This window comes from Danio aesculapii, chromosome 8 (genome assembly GCF_903798145.1).
Source record: "Danio aesculapii chromosome 8, fDanAes4.1, whole genome shotgun sequence".
Lineage (NCBI taxonomy): Eukaryota > Metazoa > Chordata > Actinopteri > Cypriniformes > Danionidae > Danio > Danio aesculapii.
This window is the reverse complement of record NC_079442.1, coordinates 28,394,451-28,418,304: the sequence shown is the minus strand read 5'-3', so window position 1 is coordinate 28,418,304 and position 23,854 is coordinate 28,394,451. Positions and strand designations below refer to the sequence as shown.

The 23,854-nt window shown below is 35.5% G+C and overlaps 3 protein-coding genes and 1 pseudogene across 6 annotated transcripts in view; all 4 read left to right on the top strand.

The window, feature by feature from the left end:
* The window catches only part of ampd2b (adenosine monophosphate deaminase 2b), a 43,100-nt gene extending 33,464 nt beyond the window's left edge, over positions 1–9,636 (top strand). For all 4 annotated transcript variants that reach the window (XM_056463595.1, XM_056463598.1, XM_056463596.1 and 1 more), the window contains exons 13-18: positions 1,557–1,683; positions 2,894–3,057; positions 3,402–3,522; positions 5,544–5,717; positions 5,809–5,919; positions 7,151–9,636. In XM_056463595.1, coding sequence (XP_056319570.1) covers positions 1,557–1,683; positions 2,894–3,057; positions 3,402–3,522; positions 5,544–5,717; positions 5,809–5,919; positions 7,151–7,357 — 904 coding nt within the window. In that variant the 3' untranslated portion in view covers positions 7,358–9,636. The remainder of the gene's footprint in view (positions 1–1,556; positions 1,684–2,893; positions 3,058–3,401; positions 3,523–5,543; positions 5,718–5,808; positions 5,920–7,150) is intronic.
* Positions 9,637–11,150: 1,514 nt separating this feature from the next.
* LOC130233521 (glutathione S-transferase Mu 4-like) lies at positions 11,151–13,675 on the top strand. Its single transcript, XM_056463594.1, has 8 exons — positions 11,151–11,263; positions 12,160–12,235; positions 12,314–12,378; positions 12,454–12,535; positions 12,631–12,728; positions 12,807–12,902; positions 13,028–13,138; positions 13,239–13,675. Exons 1-8 carry the CDS (start codon positions 11,165–11,167, stop codon positions 13,332–13,334), a joined length of 723 nt encoding a protein of 240 aa, XP_056319569.1. The 5' UTR covers positions 11,151–11,164; the 3' UTR covers positions 13,335–13,675.
* Positions 13,676–14,953: 1,278 nt separating this feature from the next.
* Positions 14,954–17,773, top strand: LOC130234058 (glutathione S-transferase Mu 3-like; annotated as a pseudogene).
* Positions 17,774–18,185: 412 nt separating this feature from the next.
* LOC130233519 (glutathione S-transferase Mu 3-like) lies at positions 18,186–23,062 on the top strand. The gene is given in 9 exon segments (XM_056463592.1): positions 18,186–18,295; positions 19,507–19,582; positions 19,668–19,732; positions 19,805–19,886; positions 20,003–20,100; positions 22,250–22,345; positions 22,434–22,544; positions 22,834–22,855; positions 22,858–23,062. Coding segments are annotated over 9 exon segments (657 nt in total). The 5' UTR covers positions 18,186–18,259; the 3' UTR covers positions 22,929–23,062.
* The last annotated feature ends 792 nt before the right edge of the window (positions 23,063–23,854 follow it).

The window sequence follows — 23,854 nt, the reverse complement described above, 5'->3', positions numbered from 1 at the left end:
GAAAACTGTCATTGTCTCCTTCACACATGTGCAATGTTTCTCAGTCTATATACAGTTAAAGTCAGAATAATTAGCCTTCCTGAATTATTGAACTATTTTTTTCATAGATTGGAAAGAAGATTTTTTCAACACATTTCTAAACATAATAGTTTTAATAACTCATTTCAAATAACTGATTCGTTTTATTGTCATGATGACAGCACATAATATTTTACTAGATATTTTTCAAGATACTAAAATTCAGCAATTTAAAAGTCTTTTTTATTTATTATTTCATTTAACTATGTATATTAGGTTAATTAAGTTAAGCAAGGGTTTGTTTTGTAAACAATCTGAAAATAAATTACTTAATGGGGCTAATAATATTAATCTTAAAATAGATTAAAAAAAAATAAAAACGTTTTTTATTCTAGCCAAAATAAAACAAATAAGACTTTCTGAAGAGGAAAAAATATTATAGGAAATACTGGGTAAAATTTCTTGCTCTGTTAATATCATATGGGAAATATTTGAAAAAGAAAAAAATCACAGGATGGCTAATCATTTTGACTTTAACTGTATTTAATTGTTTTTTTTTTTTTGTCTAAACCTGATATTATTTTTACCAACTATGTATCATATGCACGTATCATTTTTAAGGTCGAACTTAAGGGGTTAATATTGTGAAATATTATTATAATTGAACATAAATGTTTCTATTTAAAACTATTTAAAAAACATAATTAATTAATGTGATTGAAAACTGAATTTTCAACATCATTACTCCAGTTTTCTGTATCTTAAATGATTCTTTTAGAAGTCATTCTATAATGCTGATTTGGAGAACAGTTTTGAAACCTACATTGTTAATTGTGTAAAATTTCAATACTTTTTCAATTTTTGTAACTTCTTACATCGGCAATAATCTCTATGTATCTTGAAAAGTAAATTTTAGGTCTGTAATAAAGTACAAAGGACGACACGCTGGCTCAGTGGTTAGCATTGTCACCTCACTGCAAGAAGGTCGCTGGTTCGAGTCCCGGCTGGGCCAGTTGGCTTTTCTGTAGGGAGTCTGCATGTTCTCCCCATGTTCGAGTGGGTTTCCTTCAGGTGCTCTGGTTTCCCCCACAGTCCAAAGACATGCGATATAGGTAAATTGAATAAACTAAATTGGCCATAGTGTATGAGTGTGTATGGGTGTTTCCCAGTGATGGGTTGCAGCTGGAAGGGCATCCGCTGTGTAAAACATATGCTGGATACGTTGGCGGTTCATTCTGCTGTGGCAACCCCTGATGAATAAAGGGACTAAGCTGAAGGTAAATGAATGAATGAATGAATGAATAAAGTACAAATTGCAAAGATTTGAATTCATTACAAGTGGATATTATAAGTGGAAATTACATCCATTTTACATCTTTTCAAAAAGGAAATCCGAAGAATAAACTAAAAAGCTCATAAGTGGACTAATTTCCAAAATCCTTTCACTAACCATAATTATCCATTTCAGATGAAATCTCAGACTGTAGCTATCACTAAGATGCAAAGATGAGGTAACAGTTTGTTCTTTCTCTCTGCAGTGATGTTTACCACACCAAAAAACAGCTGTCGAACTTCCAGGAGATGTTAGCGAACATTTTCATGCCTCTGTTTGAGGTCACTGTCAATCCCAGCAGCCACCCAGAGCTGCACCTCTTCCTGCAACACGTGAGGGGACTTTTTTTTCTGATAATAAAGTTAGTTTAGGTATAAAAAAATACATTTCATTGTGTATTGTGTGGCATGAAGGCAAGCAAATTGAAGATTATGTAATACTCAGGATTTGATGAAATGCCCAGTTTATTTACAAGAGACATTTGCTTTCGATTTTACATTTGCTGTGGGCTTTGATTAAAGATCTGGCCAAGTGAAGTTTCAAACTCTTGGCTTTTACATTTATTATTGTTTATATAATAAGACTATTAAAAGTTTCTTAAAGGAACACTTCACTTTTTTAAAATGGCTCAATTTACAACTCCCCTAAAGATAAACTGTAGAGTTTTACGATTGTTGAATCCATTTAGCTAATATCTGGGTCTGGCAGAATCACTTTTAGCTAAGCTTAGCATAAATCATTGCAATCGATTAGACCATTAGCATCTCACTCAAAAATAAGACTGAAAATAAAAGAGATTCGTTAATTTTCCTATTTAAAGCTTCACGATCTGTAGTTAAGTCATGTACAAAGACCGACAGAAAATGAAAAGTTGCTATTTTCTAGGTCAATATATTGTAGAAAGGAACTACACACTCATTCTTTTGTAATAATCAAGGAACTTTGTTGCCGTACCATAGTGGCAGCAGGCACATAGATATTTCGTAGTGCATGAAAACAGTGTCCAGGACCAAGCCCTACACTTGAACACCTACACTTGAAGTTTGAAAACCTCTATCATTGCCCCTGCTGCACCCATGGTATGACAACAAAGTTCTTTGGTTATTACGCTGAAATGAGAGTATGGTTCCTAGCTATATTGTCCTAAAACAGTACACAAGTACACAATCTAATAAGAGAACACAATCTAATTAAAGTCAAGATTTAAATAGGAAAAAATTTTTGAAAATTTGATAGAGAGGCTAATGGTCTAATCCAATTCAATTATGTATGCTAAGCTAAGCTAAAAGTGCTACAGCCAGACCTCGAGGTCAACAGAATGGATTAAAAAAATGTACAGTTTATCTTAAAGGGAGTTGTAAGATGAGTCTATTTTCAAAGACAGTGGAGTGTTTCTTTGAGATAAGAAAGTGTGTGTCATTAAACTTTACCCTTAGTAGTGAAATCACGAGATCCCACTTCACCAACCAACATGAAACCATAACCGTTCACACACATGGAGTAAATGTGCTCAAAGTTACATTATATTATGTTGCTCTTTAGGTTGTTGGGTTTGATAGTGTGGATGATGAATCCAAACCTGAGCATCACATCTTTAACCTGGACAGTCCTAAACCTGTTAACTGGACGGACGAAGACAATCCTCCATACTCTTATTATCTGTACTACATGTATGCAAATATGACTGTACTCAACCACCTGCGCAGGTATTTCATCCACCTTTTGCATATTTCATATTGATTTGAGACTGAGATTTTGAGACACAAACAGCTAAATTTAAATAAAAAAAAAAACAGGGTTAAATGGGTAGTTCACCCAAAATTGAAAATTCCACCATTATTAATTACATCTCTCCCTCAAATGGTTACAAACCTGTTTGAGTTTTTTTCTTTGGTTGAAAACAAAACAAAAAAAAACATACTTTGAAGAATGCTGGAAACTGGACATTTTTCCTGATTATGAAAGTCAATGGCTCAACAGAAGAAACAACCTCATAAAAGTTTAGCTCACTTGAAGATGAGTAAACTGCATCATTCATGTCTCTCAACAGGCAAAGAAACTTGAATTCGTTCGTGTTGCGTCCGCACTGTGGAGAAGCAGGGCCGATTCACCACCTCGTGTCTGGATTCATGCTGTCAGAGAATATTTCCCATGGCCTACTTCTCAGAAAAGTAAAGACACTCTTGATACTTTTACTAGCTCACGGTCACTTTAGAAATCTGTTCTGCACAGATTTAAAGCATGATCATATATATATATATATATATATATATATATATATATATATATATATATATATATATATATATATATATATATATATATATATATATATATATATATCACACTTTTGAGAAGCGCCAGTATTAAACAATACACGTTATTAATGTAGCCATCAAACACCTTCAACTTAAATTTTTCTGTCAGTCCTTGAAAGCAATATGAGAACAATAGCTATGTCTCTGTTGAAAAAATCTTAATATTTGTAATATTTCTGGAAAATTAAACTAAAAACACACTGTTTAGATTGTGTTTTTGTGCTAGTTTAGGCCTGTAATGGATATACATTCATACAGTTGAATTCATTTGAAATATTCCAGTCATTATTTATATAATATCTTGGGTTTTTTCCAGAGCGAATGACATTAAGTCCCCTTACAAAAACAACACACTTTTAGCATGATGGTCCAAATTAGCACAATTTAGCCATGACGTTAACTTGAAATGCCATCAGTGTCATTATCTAGCTGTAACCCAAATCTTAAAGCAAGGAAAAGTCACGATGGTGTTAAATGTATCCTTGCAGAAAACAAGGCAGTTCTTTGCAATGAAAAACTTAAATATAAACATTTTGTGTTGTGTGTCGGCCCGATAGAGTAGCTTTACCTTGATGTAAATTAAGATCTGCTTAAAACGATTTAAGACCTACAACACAATGTTTCATTGAATTTAAGACTTTTTAAGGCCTAAAATGTAAGACATATTAAGACTTTTTAAGACTCTGCGGACACCCTGCTCTAAAACATTGGGTGGACTTATAAACTCTTGAGTGTTTGCAAGGAATTTGGTCGCGTGAAGTGCTTTGAAACGTGCATTTTGTGACAATGTCAACTGAAACATGAAAACAGGGCAGGACATATGGTAGCTCCTCCCCATAAAAAAACAACCAATAGAGTTTCATTTTTATCACAGCTCTGTCAGTAAGAGTGGTTGAGCTTAAAGGCATCAAATAAAAAGCAAATGAGAAGTGTCTTGAAGGGGGCGGAGCATGTCAGATACTAGAGAGCATTTGATTGGTCAGAGAATTTGATGAGAAACTGACATAAAAAAAATCATTGATCCCTTCAGGTTGAAGTGACAAACTGCAAGCTTTAAATGTTTATATCTTCTAAATGCAAATGTTGTCACTGTTTTGCTGCACACTAGCTTATAGATATCCTTAAGACTAACATACTGATGCTAATGTCAAAAAAACGCTATTTTGATGGAGTATAAAAATAAGTAATCTAGCTCTGTCTTTTAGCTCAATTGAAAGGCTGAATTCTTCGGAGACCATTTACAAAAGCTAGTGCGTCACTGCAGCACAATGAAGCCTGTTTCATTTTAAATGCAGCCTGCAAATCTGGCCTCCATATGTGTCCTTAATTTCCCGGCCATGAAGGATACCACAGATGGATTCTTCACAGTACAGTGCCTCGAAAGGGACTGGATATTTTTGAGAGAACTTAGATGAACCAGAGAGAACATATTTAGACAGATTTAGAACATATTTTCAACACTTCTAAAGACTACTGTATGCCTGAAATCGTTCACTATTTTACTGATTTCCTCATATCTGGGTGCACTTTATAAGAGATAAAAGAATGAAATGAAACAAGGAGTTTAGAAACTGTTGTATTACACTATGAGAAATGCGATTCAAAACAGCTGTTAAGACATGTTTAAAGGAAATTCTCCAAATTAAATTCCCTAATCGCGGAAAGAAAACAAAAGCCCTTCCCCATCCCTTTACATAATCTTCTATCAATACCAAAACTATTTACGGACAAAACTGGGCCATTAGAAAAAATCCTTAGTGTTTATCCCTGTATAAGTCTAAAATTTCATTCATAGTGGCCTTAAAAGAGTCTTAAAAGTCTTAAATTTGACTTGAACAAAACTGCAGAGTGATATGTTGATGTATTTCCCTCAGGCTCCTGTCCTGCAGTATCTATATTATCTGGCTCAGATTGGCATTGCCATGTCGCCGCTCAGCAACAACAGCCTATTCCTCAGTTACCATCGAAATCCACTGCCTGAATATCTGTCCAGAGGCCTCATGGTGTCTTTGTCCACTGACGACCCTCTGCAGTTCCACTTCACTAAGGTTGGAAGCCAAACACACCATACGATATGAACAGTTTTTACTTATTATGTGGATGAATGTGTTTGACTGAGTGTGTGTGTGGTTTGTTCAGGAGCCGCTGATGGAGGAGTACAGCATTGCCGCTCAGGTGTGGAAGCTGAGCTCATGTGACATGTGTGAACTGGCCCGAAACAGTGTGCTCATGAGCGGATTTTCAAACCAGGTGCTCACAACTACACTTACACCTCTTCAAAACACTTTTGGTTCTTTTTTGTGACATTTGACAGCAAGTTAATGCATTAGTTAATGTATTTTAAAGCATAATCTAACAATAGGCCTAAAAATTTATAGTAATGTAGTTAATTTTTTATTTATTTAGCAAGGATACAGTCATTTGTAATTTTAGAATTCAGATATTTGGATAATTTGAATTATTTAACTTTATGGAATTACTTTTTTTCATCAAAGAATCCAGTTATATTGTGTTTATACAACAGTTTGACGACATAACCGTGTATGTAAAAAAAGAAAATCAGACATGGAGAGTCTCAAAAAAACGTTTGTACGAGGAACTACTCTCTTTTGCCATTCATTCACATCTACAGCTGACGTCAGAACAGCAGAAACCGTTGCTATTATACTTTAGAGCTAGTGTTAAATGATTCTCTAGCGTAATGTCTAAAGTGATGACAAAACAGGTGATTTTTGCTCTCATTTTAAGATCATAAGGCTGAACGTCGTAAAATGCCTTCAGTCTACAAAGATTTCCTAGTATTTCTCTGTTGAAATCAGGATATCACAATAATTACCCCGAAAAAGCCAAAACAAAGCAAACACTACCAGTTTCTGTGGTATAAATACAGCACTACAAAATACAAAAGAGATCGACTTAGAACGTCACTTACCTGATTTATAATGATTAGTTCATCTGTGGTTTGAAACTTATGGTTAGAAAACTATGTTTTTTCCCTCTAAGGACTTTCTGTTGCCATTTTGGTCTGCTCAGACAGGCTGATGGTGGTCGATGCACCGAATCTCCGAAATTATAAATATTTTAAAATAGGCACTATCCTTATAAATAAACTGCATAGTTGCAATCTAAACAACTACATTCTCAACTAAAAAAAGCCTCAAAAGTACATTATGTTGTCCAACAGCAGCAATATTTGTCAAAGTGTAGAATGTCCTCTGCTTGTTTGTTGGTGGAGTAATACGCAATGGTGTAAAGGCTGTATTCTGTTATTTGCAGAATATCGCATGGCTATCACCTAATGAGATTCAAGAACAAGACAGAACTGTTGTATAAATATACTGTAAAAATATATTTCTGAATTATTTGCTACCATTCAATTTTGGCAGCGTATTTAGCCACTACTCTTCATGACACAGACGATTTAAATACAAGCAATCAGAGATGTGCATTTAACTGCCATATTCAAATGTCTTCTGTGAAGGTGAAAAGCTACTGGTTGGGGCCGCATTATATAAAAGAGGGACAAGAGGGCAATGACATCCGACGCACCAACGTTCCTGATATCCGTGTGGCGTATCGCTTCGAGACTCTGTGCGAAGAGCTGAATCTGATCACACAGGCGGTGCGGTCAGAGGAGCTGGAGACGGTCAAAGAGGAGGGATCCCTGTGCATGGCTTCAATTCGCTAACAGTGTTTCACACTTTCAATTATTCAACCAGTGCAGAGTGTGAGTGAAAGGTGAATCAGGGAAATGTGGGACTGACTTTGAATCCACAGGTATTCCCCTAAACCCAAATGATGGTAAAGTATAGTAATTAATTTGGACGCGTAGTGCAGGTTTAAAGGGATGGTTCAGTCAAAAATGTGAATGTGCTAATTTACTCACTCTCAGGTTATGGAAGATGTAGGTGACTTATTCTTAATAGTATTTAGCTGAAACTGTGGTCCTTGGTGATTCATAAAATGCAGTTTAACAGCTAGCAGCACTTTAATGAAAGTTGCTGCAGAATTTTATTTCAGTATGGTGATGAATTTCCAACTGAAATATATCACTGAGTAGGAGGCGGGGTTTTATTTTTGAGCTCCTCCTCTCATCTATCACTTGCAGCAAACTAACGGTTGGAGGGACGTGAAAGCATTTTTCACCCAATCTGTTAAAATGACATCATCAGAATAGAACTCATACACTTCACACTCATACACTATGGCCAATTTAGTTTATTCAATTCACCTATAGTGCGTGTCTTTGGACTGTGGGGGAAACCAGAGCACCAGGAGGAAACCAGCACAAACACGGGGAGAACATGCAAACTCCACACAGAAATGCCAACTGACACAGCCGGGACTCAAACCAATGACCTTCTTGCTGTGGGGCGAAAGTGCAAACCACTGAGCCACTATGTCGCTGATTAAAGACCTAAAAACTTTTTTCAATGGATTAATCGTTCACTTTAAGACTAGCAATTTTTCATATAAGGTAGCTTCACGATAATCTTGCTGAACTAGTTGTCATCTGTAAAGTGAGTTTCCATGTCGGATGTCTGACTTTTAGTGGCATTCTAGACATTGGCTGCGTCCGAAATTGCTACTACTTAGTGTGTAGTGCATTTGAATTTAAAGGTACTACTCTGCCGTTAGAAATGTACGTTCTATACAGTATAAATAAGAGTAGTATGAATGGATCTCGGACGTACTACATCCGCCATTTTGTCATCATCATGTGACCTACCCACGTCAGTTGTGTCGCTTCACTCCCATTCATGAATTCTCTTGTGGTGCATCATGGGATAGCGTAGCGTCCATCAGATGCACACATCAGAATCTCGTCATCCTGGTACTTCTCGCATACTGTTTTTCGAATTCTATGAATTCAGACATTCTACTCGGCTCTCATACTGTATTTAGCATACTATATTCAATTCAATTCACCTTTATTTGTATAGCGCTTTTACAATGTAAAATCTTTTACAATGTTACAATTTTGTCAAAGCAGTTTCACATAGAAGGTCATAGTAAATTGAAACAGTGTAGTTCACCATACTATACTATATAGTATGGAAGTATGCGATTTCAGATGCTGCCATTATTCTGAGTAAGTAGGAAAACTCCCACTTTTGAGTTGTCTGGACCATAGCATATTACCCATGTCTCCTGATGATACACTGTTATGAAAATAAACGATAAGATTGTGCATGAAACTCAACATTGTTACCTTTTATCCAAAGCCAATGGCAAAATGACTCTGAACATGTTTGCAAGTCCCATTTTGACTGTATTTTATGAATCACCAAACAGTTTCAGTTAAAAAAAATCTCAGTTAGTGTTCTACTAAAGAAAAAGTCACCTCCACTTTTGATTGCCCTAGAGTGAGTAGTTTAACAGGAAATTTTCTTTCTTTCTTTTTTTGGATGAACTAGCCTTTTAAAGCTCTATTTGCTGGGAAACTGACAAAAAAGTAAATGGCATTGTTGACAAAAGCACAGGCAGATTTTACAGAAAAACAACTGAAACGCATGTTTTGTATCTATGAAGGCTTCAGGTGAGTTCCAGGAAACTTCAAAAATCCCCCCTCTGTAACTGTGGACCTTTACACTGTCCATAACCTGCAGCATGAAATTCAGCAAAATGGTTTACACTGTCATACATAATGAACATTTGGTGTCGCTTGTACACTTGTTCTGAATGCCAACAGCCATAAACATTGGTTTGTTGGCTATTCTGGTGTGAACTGAAGTACCCACGCACAACTCCGTCATGAGCCGTCATCGTCATGTCATTTTTCAATGGATATTAATTTCCGTTATATTCTTGATTTTAACAGTTTCGGTTTAATGTGTTTATTATTGTGATATTATTTATTTTATAGTGGCTGTATCCATTTTTATGTGTCTGTAATTGAGTAATCATTAGTGCTATTTATTGTAAATTCCACATAATATCAAAGTCAAGTTTATTTTTTCTGCTAAATTCTGTATCTCAAAATAAAAATATCATAATTCTGGGTGTCTGTGGAGTTTAATATATATATATATGTATATATACTATTTATCTTATTTTACAAAGCGAAAAATAGACTATTTTTTGAGAATGTGGTAAAACTATTTGTGCTACAAACCACTATGTTTCTGATTGAAACAAATTCTAATGCAACATCAAGCTATATATACTGCTTAAAGTTATTATACTGCTTAAATAACTTTAAGCACTCATTGTTATGTTAGTAAATGGTCTAAATCATAAATCTGTCACAGAGTGGCAAACTTCGGGGCCTGGAACACCCATAAACTTTCCCATTTGTTTATAAATTTGACCTGGCCTGAGAATCACAGACACAGTTTTCTTTGTGTTCTCTGTTCTGTTCATTTGACCAGCCTTTTGCCTGCAGCCTTTGTTCATCTAGTATTACAAGTTAGAAGAAAATATGCCTCAACTTTGAGTCTTAAAGCGACAGTTCACCCAAAAACTAAAGTCATTAAATGCAAGTCAATGGCTACCGGCACTTTTAGAGTGATTATAATACAGGCAAAACAACAACAATACGTATCCTGATGATACATAATGAGGTCTAATGAAGCAAAACGGTCACTCAAGTAACTGAATATTAACTTGACAGCATTACTTTTTAATCAACAACCTCTGTAAATGTGTTCAGGACAGTCTGCAACTCACACATGAGCTGAATTTTTTTTTTTACTTGAATGATGCAACACAAGCATCCCCATTCTCTGTGGTAAACCAGCACTAAAGTCATCTTGGATATACCCTGAATGTGTTAACAGCAGGGGTGAACTAATACTTTAAACCATTTGTTTTACAAGAGCATGAAGGTTGTTACATTACAGTACATTTTGCAGACTTGTTGAAATATAGTTTATTGCTTTGTTTCAGCAAACGTGGAATTAAAGCAAACACCTATTTTGCCACATTATGAAGTGAATGTGTTTTAAACTGATTCTAATAAACTTTTATTTGTTTACACCGCCATTCTGCTTTAATACTGGTCACATATATGCATACATTGTGTTAAAAATACAATAACAACATATAATAAGACAATTAAATATGTTTTAATAGTTCTGACTAACTCTATTACATATTGCATATCAAGAAAGAAATACACATTAACACCAATAAACTGTCAAAATTACCATTAAGCAATGATCTTATTAAAAAAATAAAGGTTGCAATTGAGACAATCTATTTTTTAAGCTTTTCTTCGGGCTTTTAAAGCCAATGTCCAGCTCCAAAGCCCAAATGTAAAACCCCAAATTGCTGTTGTTTTTTTCATTAAATAATCAAATAAATTTTTCTGAGGACTTAATACTGAAACATATGCATGTATTCACAATGCATATGTTATTGCACAAAATTAAACAATGAAATATTGCATAGTGTTCAGCACCCACTGAAAGAAAATGGGTACTTTCCCTTTAAATTGAGTCTAATCGCACAGAGCCCACGTGCGCGCACACGCCCCCTCCTCCATTCCGTCTATATGGTGCGTCCTCCTGCACTTCATTTTGAAGAGCAGAGCAGCGGTGCACCCTCTTGTAGCAGAATGGCAATGAAATTGGCTTATTGGGATATACGCGGGGTAAGAACCAGTCGTAAATTTGCTAACTGTATTAAAATATTACTATCTGATTTCTGTTAAAAAAAACGGAACTTCTCATGCAGTCGCTATCATATAAGATAATTGCATTCTGTGCTGTTTATTACGTTATATCTGAAAACCGTAAAATCCACGTCATATGCCTAGCTTGTTTAAATTCACGTCTTCGATGGACAAAAAATCGTGGTAACTTGTTTGACAGTCGGTGGAGAAAGTTCGAAACTCCTCCAAATGGATGCCTTATTGTGTGACGCGGAACTGTGTAACATAACCTCTTAAACGCATATTGAGATCATTTAACGCGTTTTGGCGTTTAGTTACGGTGATAACGTACTTTATATGTCAGTTATGTTTAAAATTATCTTAAGCCTTGTCGGGTGTGGCGACACTAATATTCAAAATTACGACGAAATACTTAACTTGTTGTTGTAATTCGAGCTAACATTACACTAAATGCTTTGGGCAAATTGAGTTTTTCACGTGTTTATGGGATGGTTTTACAGTATTCTTGTCAAATGTTGCTGTGAGTTGTTTGGCAACTAATCATCATAAAAATCCTCATCACGCATTCTATGTTGTTTTGCCTTAATATTTAAGGAGAACAGAAGACAAATTAACTGCAGTCATTTAAAAAAAATATTTGATTGTGTATGTCTCAGAAGATTAAGGCAGATATGTGTGGCATGTAAGGCAGATATGTGTTTCCATGAATAGACGAGTTGTTCATCAAGTTGGTCAGAATTATTCACTCCATAAATGTGCAAAGTATGTACAACCCATGGTTTGGAAGGGTCAGATAGTATAATTTCAAGACTAAAAGCATTTAACGGCTGCAGAAATGAACTATACAGCACAACTTTTATTTCATCTATTAACAGCTTGCTCAACCAATCCGTCTGCTGTTGGAATACACCGGTACTAAATATGAGGAAAAGTTCTATACATGCGGTGAAGGTAAATCAATATAACGAGTATAATAAAATGTATTTTTTCATATAATCATGAAGTGAATTTCATATTATTGTCTTCCAGCTCCCAACTATGACAAAAGCTGTTGGTTTAATGAGAAAAGCAAACTTGGGATGGACTTTCCAAATGTAAGTTCTAAACTCTCCCTATGTTGTTTTGCAAAGTATGACATGAATTAACTAACCATCTTCTGTGTTGACCAGTTGCCCTATCTAGAGGATGGAGACCGAAAGATAGTCCAGAGCAATGCCATAATGAGATACATCGCTCGCAAACACAACCTCTGTGAGAACTGCAACTTCATTTGTTCCTCAAAATGGTTTTACTATTTCAAGCATTACTTAAAATAAATGTAAAAATTCTCACTGTCTTGTTTCTAGGTGGGGAAACTGAGGAAGAACAAATGAGAGTTGACATTTTGGAAAATCAGGCGATGGACTTCCGCAATGGATTTGTCCAGCTCTGCTACTTGGACTTTGTAATATTCTACAATGTTGACGGATTTTTCAGAATATGATTCAATCATTGGTAATAATTTCAATGAATTTGCTTTCAGGACAAAAACAAATCCAGTTATTGTGAGAAACTAACAGGAACTCTAAAGCAGTTCTCTGACTTCCTTGGGGACAGAAAGTGGTTTGCTGGGGACAAGGTAAATGAGACTTAATCTTTTTATTGAAACATGGTTATACTTTCCAAGAACTTGGAAATAACAGACAGTATCCCATAAGATTAGTTGCTTGATATGCACATCCTGCTGTCATTCCTCTCCTCTAGATCACATTTGTGGATTTCATTATGTATGAGTTGTTGGATCAGCATCGCATGTTTGAGCCGGCATGCCTGGATGACTACAAAAACCTTCGATGTTTCCTGGATCACTTTGAGGTTAGGACTTGCACGGAACAATATGATGATCCCAAATAAGTTGTAATGTTTACGGATGATCCCGGTTGTGACAGAATATGAATTGCTGTTTTTCTGTCAGAGTCTTGAGAAGATTGCAGAATACATGAAGTCAAACAGGTTCATGAAAACACCTGTGAACAACAAGATGGCCAAATGGGGAAACAAGAAGGAGTGAAACCAACAACTGTTTTAAAACATTTCAATAGACCAGCAATTAGTTAAATGTACACCCCAGTGATAGTTGACAGTAGTGTAGATCAAAAAAGCATAACCAAACAGTCTGAATTCTCAGTTGTTGTCTAGAAATAATGAAATTAAAAAAGCTCTTCTGTTTATGTTGTATGTGTTCAGGTGAGTGTTGCACTTTGATTTTTCACATTGATTCCATGAAAAGAAAAGCATTTCCGTGTGTTAGGCTTCACTGTTTAGATTGTGGTTCTACATTGTCTAAATTGTAAGCAAAGCATTAAATGCACCTTCTTATTTTGACCCAATAAAGAGCACAGAATTGTTCCATTCAGTATTTTTTTTTTCTTTGGGAAACCTATTAATAAATATTTTTATATTATTAAAATATTATTTGCAAAAACAGATAATCCAATGTTGTCATTTTCAGATAACATGTTTTTGCTGTGTATTGAAGAATACAATGGGCTATATGCACAGACTTTTCATTTACAGCCAGGCAGCCCAAGGGCTTCCGGTGAACAGTCTTTCCATTACAAAATTGTCACATTTAAGATCTGATTTCTTTAAAAAAAACAGCGATCTTCACTGCCTGTTAGATTTATGATATGAAGTGGGTCTCAGATTGGACAAAAAGCACTGCAATAAATTTTATTTCCCCCTACCATATCTTTAAAATATATGACTGTTTATTTTACCCTAGTATTTTCTATGGAATTTCTGCGCTAGCCTGTTGCTACTGTCGGCGCTAATGGTTACAACGGTCTTTCATCTCGTTTTACGCTTGAGCAGCTAAATTAATGCTTTAGTCTATTTAACTGAATGTATTGTAATTACATTACAACATGGATGCTGTAAAACCACCTTGTAAAATTGAAAATATTCACATTAAGCTTTAACCGGAAGTTTATCGTCGGCTTTAAAACTCTAGCTGTGCATAGAGCCCATTGGGGAAAAAAACAATGGAAACCAAACCACTACAACTGGAGTTCCTTTTTCAGACATCATATTTTTAATGAAGAAAATGTAAAAAACTTTTGCTTATGAACTCAACATATGCAGTTGAATGCTCTTATTGCTGTTTAAGTGGAATTACGTTTACGCACATTACTTGATGCTTTGATTGTTTAGTTTAACTAAAACGGAGACATTTATACAAGTTTTTGTTTCATTTTGGAGCATTCTTGTTTAGTAGGATTGGTATTCTGTTCTTTTAGCTTCAAACTGTTATGTTAGCATGGGACACCTGCTGGTTTAGCTTTAGCGTGTGCAGTCTGGACACGCCCCTGAGTGAAACTGCACCCCTTGGTCTCCTGAGGGCGCGCATTCATCCCCACTTGCTGATCCTGCACGAAGGTTTTTTTTTTTTTTGGTAAATTGTAATACACTTGCTAGAAAATTAGTTTGAAAACATGCTATATTGCACTCATTAAAGTATACACGTGTGTTTTAAATGGATACTTTGGTGTAATCAAATCAAACTCGCTTCTCAAGTCTCGGTGAAAATATGTTTGTTCATTTTTTGAACCATTTTGCTTCCCGAACCTTCTGCTAGTTTGATTGTGTAACGATAAAAAACCCGAGTCGGCTGCGGTTACACCTTTCAAAATGGCAATGAAATCGGTATACTGGGATATACGAGGGGTAAGAACAGGTCAATGTTTCGAACTGTAAGATATTCCTATTCGCAATAAGTAGAACTTCTCATGCAGTCGCCATCCAAATGCATTCTGCGCGGCTCTTCATGTTTGGATAAATACGTATGCGTAGCTTTTTTACATTCCTGTCTGTGATTGACGATAAACCGTGGCTTCAGAAATGAATGAACCGATGATAGATAGCCAGCGGAGAAAGTTTGAAACTGGTCCAGATCATGCCTGCTGTGACAGAGTGGTAAAAACAAGACTTGCTGTATAACATTTACCCCTTAAAGCATTTAAAGATGACTTAATGCGTTTTTTTTTTTGTCTATTAGGCTGTGGCGACACATGCAAAATTGCGATTCTAGACATTCATACAATTTCCACGTTTTGCTTTAAAGTTTAAGAGGAAGTTGTCGAACTGAAGACAAGTTAACTGCAGTGATAACTTTTACTGTGTAACGTTATGTTTCAGAAGACTAGAGCAGATCTGTTTGGCAGCATTTTCATAAATAGTTATTCAACAAGTTGTTTGTTCAAAATTATTCACTACATAAATGTGCAAAGTATTTACAACCCATTGTTTAAATAAGTATCATGTCTAAAAGGCATTTTACACCAGCAGAATTAAATGATCTATAACTAACTATACAACTTAATTTGATTTCATCTAGCTTGCTCAACCAATCCGTCTGCTGTTGGAATACACCGGTACTAAATATGAGGAAATGTTGTATTCATGTGGTGAAGGTAAATCAATATAACTAAATAATAGGTAGTTTTTTTCCCCAAGTAAACATGGAGTGAGTTTCATATTATTGTCTTGCAGCTCCCACCTATGACAGAAGCTGTTGGTTAAATGATAAAAGCAAACTTAAGATGGACTTTCCAAATGTAAGTTCTTTACTTTACTATGTTCCTCTTGCAAAGTGTGATGTTGATTAACTTACTGTCATGTGTGTCGATCAGTTGCACTACTTAGAGGATGGTGACAGAAAGATAGTCCAGAGCAATGCCATAATGTGATACATTGCTCGCAAACACAACCTCTGTGGGAACTGCAACTTCAGTTGTTCTTTCATAATTTTTTTTTTTACTATTTCAAGTATCACTTAAAATAATATAACATAATGTATTTTTTTCTGCCATGTATTTCTAGGTGGGGAAACTGAAGAAGAACATATAAGAGTTAACATTTTGGAAAATCAGGTGATGGACTTCCGCAATGGATTTTTTCGGCTCTGCTACTTTGACTTTGTAATGGACTATTTAATATGTACTAGTGGGTTTTTTTTTTTTAGAAGATGACCAAGAGTCATTAGTAATATTTCAATTAATTTGCCTGCACGACAAAAACGCCAGAAACTCTAAAGCAGTACTTGACTTCCATGGTGACTGGAAGTGGTTTGCTGGGGACAAGGTAAATGAGCCTTAATCTTTTGAAGTATGATAATTTTGTCAATTCATAGATGTTGTAAATGACAATGTATTCTGTGAGAATGTTTTTGATATGCACATCCTACTGTCACTTCCTCCTAGATCACATTTGTGGATTTCATTATGTATGAGTTGTTGGATCAGCAATGCATGTTTGAGCCGGCATGTCTGGATGACTACAAAACCTTAGATGTTTCCTGGATCACTTTGAGGTTAGGATTCAGTTTTTTTGCACACAAGCTAACTTATAATCTTAAATAAGTTGTAATGTTTGTGGCTGAACCCGGTTGTGACTAAATATGAATTTGTGTTTTCTGTCCGAATCTTTAGAAGATTGCAGTTTACACGTAGTCAAACAGGTTCATGAAAACACCTGTGAATAGCAAGATGGCCAAATGGGGAAACAAGAAAGAGTGAAACCAACAAGATCAGGGGTCTGTTCTACATACAGTACATGGGTCACTCAGTTGGCTGGATTTGATTATAGATGATTTGGCACAATCTGGGATGGTTCCTTTCTTCAAAACTCATCCAGGAGTTGTTGGCATAGCAGCAGTCCTGATCCAAATTATTTAGAATAGTTGTCTTATCCACTGTATTAAGAACTTTTTTTTGGCTCCATATGTAAAACTTAATGAGTTGGTAAGTTCTTGACACATGAATGTGAAAAGCCTGTACAAATAGCCCACATCAAATGTGGAAAGCTCATAAAGCCTGTACAAACCATTTAATTTATTATGAATTTTGCTTACATGGCTGATTAATGGCTGGTGTGCTGTCAGCCAATCACTTCATTGCTGATCATGTTTTTGAGGATTGATGGATCAATCCTTCACAACAAACATGAACACTCACAGCAAGCTCAAATGGATTCATCCTAATATTGTAATCTGATTGAAAAAAAAACAAAAACTTGAAGTTATCCAGAGATCAGTTATCAAGATTAAAATATCCAGGATTTGCCAAATCATCTCAGTTTAAGCGAGGTATGAACGAACCCCTGGACCACTGTTTTAAAGCATTCCGATAGACCAGCAATTAGTTAAATGTTCATCTCAGTGATAGTTGACATTACTATTGATCAAAAAATGCATAACGCAAACAGTCTGAGTTCTCAGTTGTTGTCTATAGAAATAATGAAATTAAAAAAGCACTTCTGTTTAGGTTGTATGTGTTCAGGTGAGTGTTGCACTTTGATTTTTCACATTGATTCCATAAAAAGAAAAGAAGCATTTTGTTGTTAGACTTCACTATTTAGATTGTTGATCTACATTTTCTGAATTGTTAATATTAAATGCGTTATCTTATTTTGACCCAATAAAGAGCACAGATTTGTTCCATTAGTATATTTATTTCTTGGGGAAACTTATTAATATATCAAGAGTTTATTTTCAAAAACAGATAACTCCATTTTTAGTTATTCCTAAAAGTTTCTTGATTTTCAGAAATCATACCTTTACATCAAATTATTGCAAATAAAAAAAAAATAATAAATAAAATCTAAAAGTGGTATTTTTTTTTTTTTTTTTGCAAATGGATTGTAGGTGCATGTAGTAATTTAATTCACATAGTGCAGTAAAAGTGGAATTAAATGTTGCATTTTTTCACTGACTGCTTAGTACAGGAAGGAGGAGCTGGAGCTCAAGCTCCCACTTGCTGGTGCTCAACTCAGCTCTGCCCATATGGCTCTGCAGTGAGTACCACTTGCTTTAGCTTGCAGTCTGAACACGCCTCTCAGTGTAGTGTAGCCCCGCCTATAGTCTAAAACTGAACTCTGATTCACCTGAGCGCGCCCATTCATCTCCGCTCGCTGCTTCTGCACGAACTCGGCTGCAAAATGGCAATGAAGCTGGCATACTGGGATATCCGCGGGGTAAGTAATTTTGCATAACTGGTTAAACATTTATTCTCTGAGATTTTTTTTTTGCTAAACGTGTCAACCAGTTATAAGATTAACCACTCGTAGAGCTGCTGAAAACTCCAATATTTCATATATATATTTAATGCGTTGCAACTGAAGCTATGTATAAACAAAAACTGTTGCTTACTACTAAAAGAAATCAAAAGAAAGTTTATAGTATGTAAGGATTTTTTACCTGTCTCTATTCTCCATGGCCACTGATGCTATTTTATTTTATTATTTTACCTGCAAGTTAAACATTTTAATCTTGGGTGTGGTTACACTCCGACTACTGTACATTATGACGAAGCTCCTGCGATAATCTTTGAATGAATGCATTTTCTCACTACCTTGAACTCTGTTGACTTTTTTTCCCCAAAGCCCTTGGCAAACATTAATTTAAACCTTAGTTTATTAGAATGTATATGCTACTTTGCAAGTTTTGCACCCGATCGACAAATCTTTGTTATCTAAATGTTCTGCAGCGAGCAGCTTCTCACATTTATTTATTTATTTATTTATTTATTTATTTATTGCTTGTTAAAGTTTACTCTGTGTTAAGTGCGGTGTACTTTAACACATTAATAGAGTAAAAAAAAACACCCAAAGAACACTCATCAAGCTGGAGAAGGTGAAAACAGCCAAACATCAAACCCTGCCTTCAGTATTATTTATTTTTTATTAAAATACCTTAATGCCTGCACAGATTTTTTTTTTTCCAATTTAAAAGTTTGTGACTCAAACTAAACATCTACCAGGTGAATCACAATAGTCAAATGTAGAAGTCTAAAAATAAGACAAATGTAAAAGACTGCATACTGTACATAACAACTTAAAGAAAAAAAAAACCTTTCTAACAAGAAGCATTGCAGATGACAAATCTAATTTAAAAATGATTAGATATATTTGAAAAACAATACATTATACACAACAATACATTTTAAGTTTATTGCAAAATATACAATTATATATTTTTTTATTGTGCAATTTATTTGCTGCAAAATGTTCTGTGCACTCACTCACTTTTCTTTGGCTTGAGCGAAGCATGAACCACGGAATGAACCTCATTGTTGGTGCAGAATCACACACTTTTTTTCAGCAAGTAAAATGTAAAATTTTGCTATAAACCAGAATTTGTTCAGAAATTTTAAGCTTTACTTACTGTCTCTCAATTCTGTTAACAGATTGCTCAACCAGTCCGTCTACTGTTGGAATTCACTGGTACTAAATATGAGGAAAAGTTCTATTCCTGTGGTGAAGGTGAGTACTGCAATTTTAACTCAGCAGATATTTTCACTGTAAACACCATGACGGAATCAGAATATATTGTGTTTTTGTCTTTCAGCTCCCAACTATGACAAAAGCTGTTGGTTAAATGAGAAAAACAAACTTGGGCTGGCCTTTCCTAATGTAAGTTCCATTCATAATCACAAATAGAAAAATAGCATTAATGGAATGACTAAGGATCCTGTTGTTGACCAGTTGCCCTACCTAATGGATGGTGATACAAAGGTAGTTCAGAGCAATGCCATACTAAGATACATCGCCCGCAAAAACAACCTCTGTAAGTACTGGAGTCATTTAAATCTCCATAAAAAAGTTCTCTTTATTTTTCTGCCTCAAACATCAATGAAAATAGTGTCCAAAGTGTATACTTTACTGTAATGTGAATGTTTCTAGGTGGGGAAACTGAAGAAGAACAGACCAGAGTTGACATATTGGAGAATCAGGCGATGGACTTCCGCAATGGATTTATTCAGCTCTGCTATGGAGACTTTGTGAGTGACTGATCATATAAATATGCAGTAGGGCTGCATGATATTAGGAATATATCTGATATAGTTGTTGAGTTTTCTTATGATATTATTACCTTTACAAATGCCTTTTTTTTTTTCAACAATTAAAAAATAGTGTAAAGATCATATTTAAACAGGTAAGTTTTTGCACATTGACATTTTTTAATTAGCTCAAAAAAAAAACAAGATTCTTATTGGCTGTTGTCATTTCCTCTTTGTCAACAAGCATTAGTATTTCTTTTCAGCTGTAGGTTCACCTAACAGCACCTACTGGAGAGGTGGGGATGAAGATAGTAAAGGCCCCATCTGATTGGTCAGATTTGGATAAACAACCCATGCATGCAGCACACAAATGCTTCGCACATAAAGGACATCAGTTTACATAGACATCAGTAATCAAATGATTTGCCTTAATCTGAATAAGACAGTAACCCCTTTCACACGGAGATACCAGTAAATTTAGCATTATATTCAAAAAGGCGCTGTTCACACAGGCAAGGACGTTACAGAATTTTTCCGGAAAAGACCATTCACACATCCATTCCAAAATACAGGTAAATTCTGACATCATTAACCAGAAATGACGTCTAAATAACTGCGCTTGTATTTTTAAACATTTGACTACATTACAAACTCTGTGGATGGATTTTGTGAGTATTGTAAACAACTTCGGTAAAAATATATAGAGGTACAATTTCACATGTTGAGATGTACATACAGTAATATATGTGTGTGCTTGCACTCACTGGCTGCTTCAAGCAACTGAAGGAAGCAGAGCTTGAAGGTAAACAAACAGCGGTTAATCATAGCATTTTATCAATAATTTGTTACACAGTTGGCATTAAGAAGGAGCATAGAAACGTTATCTGACTAACATCTAGCAGCTAAATGTGTCTGGAAAATATTGAAAGGCTTTATTTTCATAAACAGCACGGATGTGAATGCGTCTGAATGTTCTGATCGGCTGGAGTAGACGTCTCACATCAGCGCGTTCTAATCGTGAATGCTCTCTTTCCAGCTATTTTCTTTCTGCATTCACATAGTGCAGCATTCCGATAAATTACCGTTAATGTTACAACTCTTTTTCTGGAAACTGTTGGAACGAATTTACCGGTATTTTCAAAAAGGGCCTGTTCACACATACTGACCTGTCCGGAAAATTGCCAGTAAAAATGGCTAATAATATGATTAAGGTGTTAATATGTGTTGGTTTTTGAATGTTCCTTTTATGATCCCATTTTACACGTTATAGCCAGGGGTGGATTTAGTGATTTCGATAATACATAATATTAAACTACGTTAAAATTGTATTTGTAACTCTCACCATACAAAATTTGGTAGAAAACGATGTTATATATAGTTTATAGGTATAATTTATACTTCTAGATATTTATCAGGGGCCCCCAGATTTCCTGGGGCCCAAAGCAGCCTCTTGCCTTGCTTATTGGTTAAATCTGCCCCTGGTTATAACATTAAATTAACATCTTAGTGACACCACACTATCTACATTTCCACCGGAGTTTCATGTCATTTCAGCTGTTTCGTTTTTAATTTGTCACTTAAACTGCAGTTTGGCACTTTCATTCAGGAACATTGCATGCATGCCCCCCTGTGACAAACGAGGTATTGGATGCGAGTATAACTGCTGGGAGAGTGTTGGTTTTAATGGAATTTGATACTGCACACTATGGAAAAAATAAAAAACTCAGCATTTCGTGATGCAGGTGTCTGTGGTCCTTCACTGACTTGTTAGGTGCTGAGAATAGTGTCAAACAGCCGTGTGTGTATAGACTATCCTATTGCAAATGCGGCGGAAATCCGGTGATAGTTTGATTGCAGTGTTTACATGTCTGTACTGCACTTCAATAACACAACTAAAATCGGCATACTCCACATGTCTTAATCCGATTTCTGTTTAGTTCAATTATGACCTTAATCAAATTAAATTAATCAAAAATAGCAGTTTAGATGGTAGACTCTTAATCAGAGTATTGTCTTAATCGTATGAAAATCAGATTATTGGCCTCCATGTAAATGTACAGGTTTTAATGAGAATTTTCGATTTATTGTGCAGCCCTATGTATTAGTGTTAAAGAATTGTTCAGATGATGCAGACTGTTTTTGATTGCAGGACAAAAACAAACCATGTTACTGTGAGAAGCTGCCAGGACCTCTAAAGCAGTTCTCTGACTTCCTTGGTGACAGGAAGTGGTTCGCGGGGGACAAGGTAAATTAGCCTTAAAGTTTGAAAGCTCTTTTTTGGGGGGATAGAATGAGGTTATGAATGGTCTTGTCCCACCTTTGTCTTCATGTAGATCACATTTGTGGATTTCATCATGTATGACTTGCTGGATTTACATCGTATGTTGTACCCAGAGTGTCTGGATGACTACAGAAACCTTCGATCTTTCCTGGATCACTTTGAGGTTTGGATTTTCGCTTTTGGCACATGTAATGACTCAATAGTCCAGCCCGATCTCATAGTGGAATATAATCATTTTACATATTGTTAGAAAGTGGCTAGTTTGTATGAAACTTATGATGTTTTTAAAATGAGGCATGCACCAAGACCTCACCCCTAAACCCAACTGTCATGAGCAAATTGTACAAGATCGTACAAAATCATTCTAATTAGCCCAAACAATGTGATTGGATAGTCTCAAATAAGTTATAATGTTGACTATCTGTGGCTGAATATGAATTGTTTTCTGGCAGAGTCTCGAGAAGATTGTAGCATACTGAAGTCAAACAAGTACATGAAAACTCCTGTGAACAACAAGATGGCCAAATGGGGAAACAAGAAGGAGTGAAACCAGCAGATTGTGACTTGTCTGTTGTTTTTGGTACCACTTTTTTTAAACCTCCCATTGAACAAGCGTTTGTACTTTGTTCAGATGTACAAGCTAATGACGCAGTGTTTGTCTACAAGTACAGTGCAGATAAAAAGCACTTAATTGATGTTGATGTCATTTTATTGTTACATTATCGGTTTTCTACAAACAAAATGTTTAAATTTAGGATCTTTTTTTATACAATAAAGTGGTTCTGTGCATATAAAGCCTCATTGATCAGAAATTAAAGCCAAAATGAATTTTAATTTACATGTTTTTTTCATATGATAGTTGCCAATGGGTACCATTAACCAGTATTCTTTTTTTTTGTGGCAAACCAAAGTCCCTTTAAGGAAGTGTTTCTTAACCATGTTCCTGGAGGACCACCAGCTCTGTACATTTACCGTGTCTCCTGACACACCTGATTCGAGCCTCGGCTGCGTCAGCTGGCGTTTCTGTGTGGAGTTTGCATGGGTTTCCTCCGGGTGCTCTGGTTTCCCCCACAGTCCAAAAATGTGAATTGGGAAGGCCAAATTGTCCGTAGTGTGAGTGTGTATGGATGTTTCTCAGAGATGGGTTGTGGCTGTAAGGGCCTCCGCTGTGTAAAACATGTGCTGGATAAGTTGGCAGTTCATTACGCTGTGGCGACTAATCAAAGGACTAAGCCGAAAAGAAAATGAATGACTGACTTAATGAGCTTGTGTGTAAAAGTTCAAGCATTTGAAATTGGTGTTAACTATGCATTTTGTATCAAAGCAACAAGAAATGGGTTAATTGTGTAGCCTACAAAGACGGATGTTGTGCTAATTGTTAAAAGTTTAGGAAACTTGTTAAATGTATTGAAAAAAACCTGTCATAGCGATTGTAAAAAGAATTGTAAAGCATCCAAACTAAATTATGTAATA

Coding starts and splice junctions, on each gene's coding strand:
- LOC130233521 (XM_056463594.1), top strand. CDS start 11,165: ATGGTGCGTCCTCCTGCACTTCATTTTGAAGAGCAGAGCAGCGGTGCA. Junction 11,264..12,159: donor CTTATTGGGATATACGCGGG/GTAAGAACCAGT, acceptor ATCTATTAACAG/CTTGCTCAACCAATCCGTCT. Junction 12,236..12,313: donor GTTCTATACATGCGGTGAAG/GTAAATCAATAT, acceptor ATTGTCTTCCAG/CTCCCAACTATGACAAAAGC.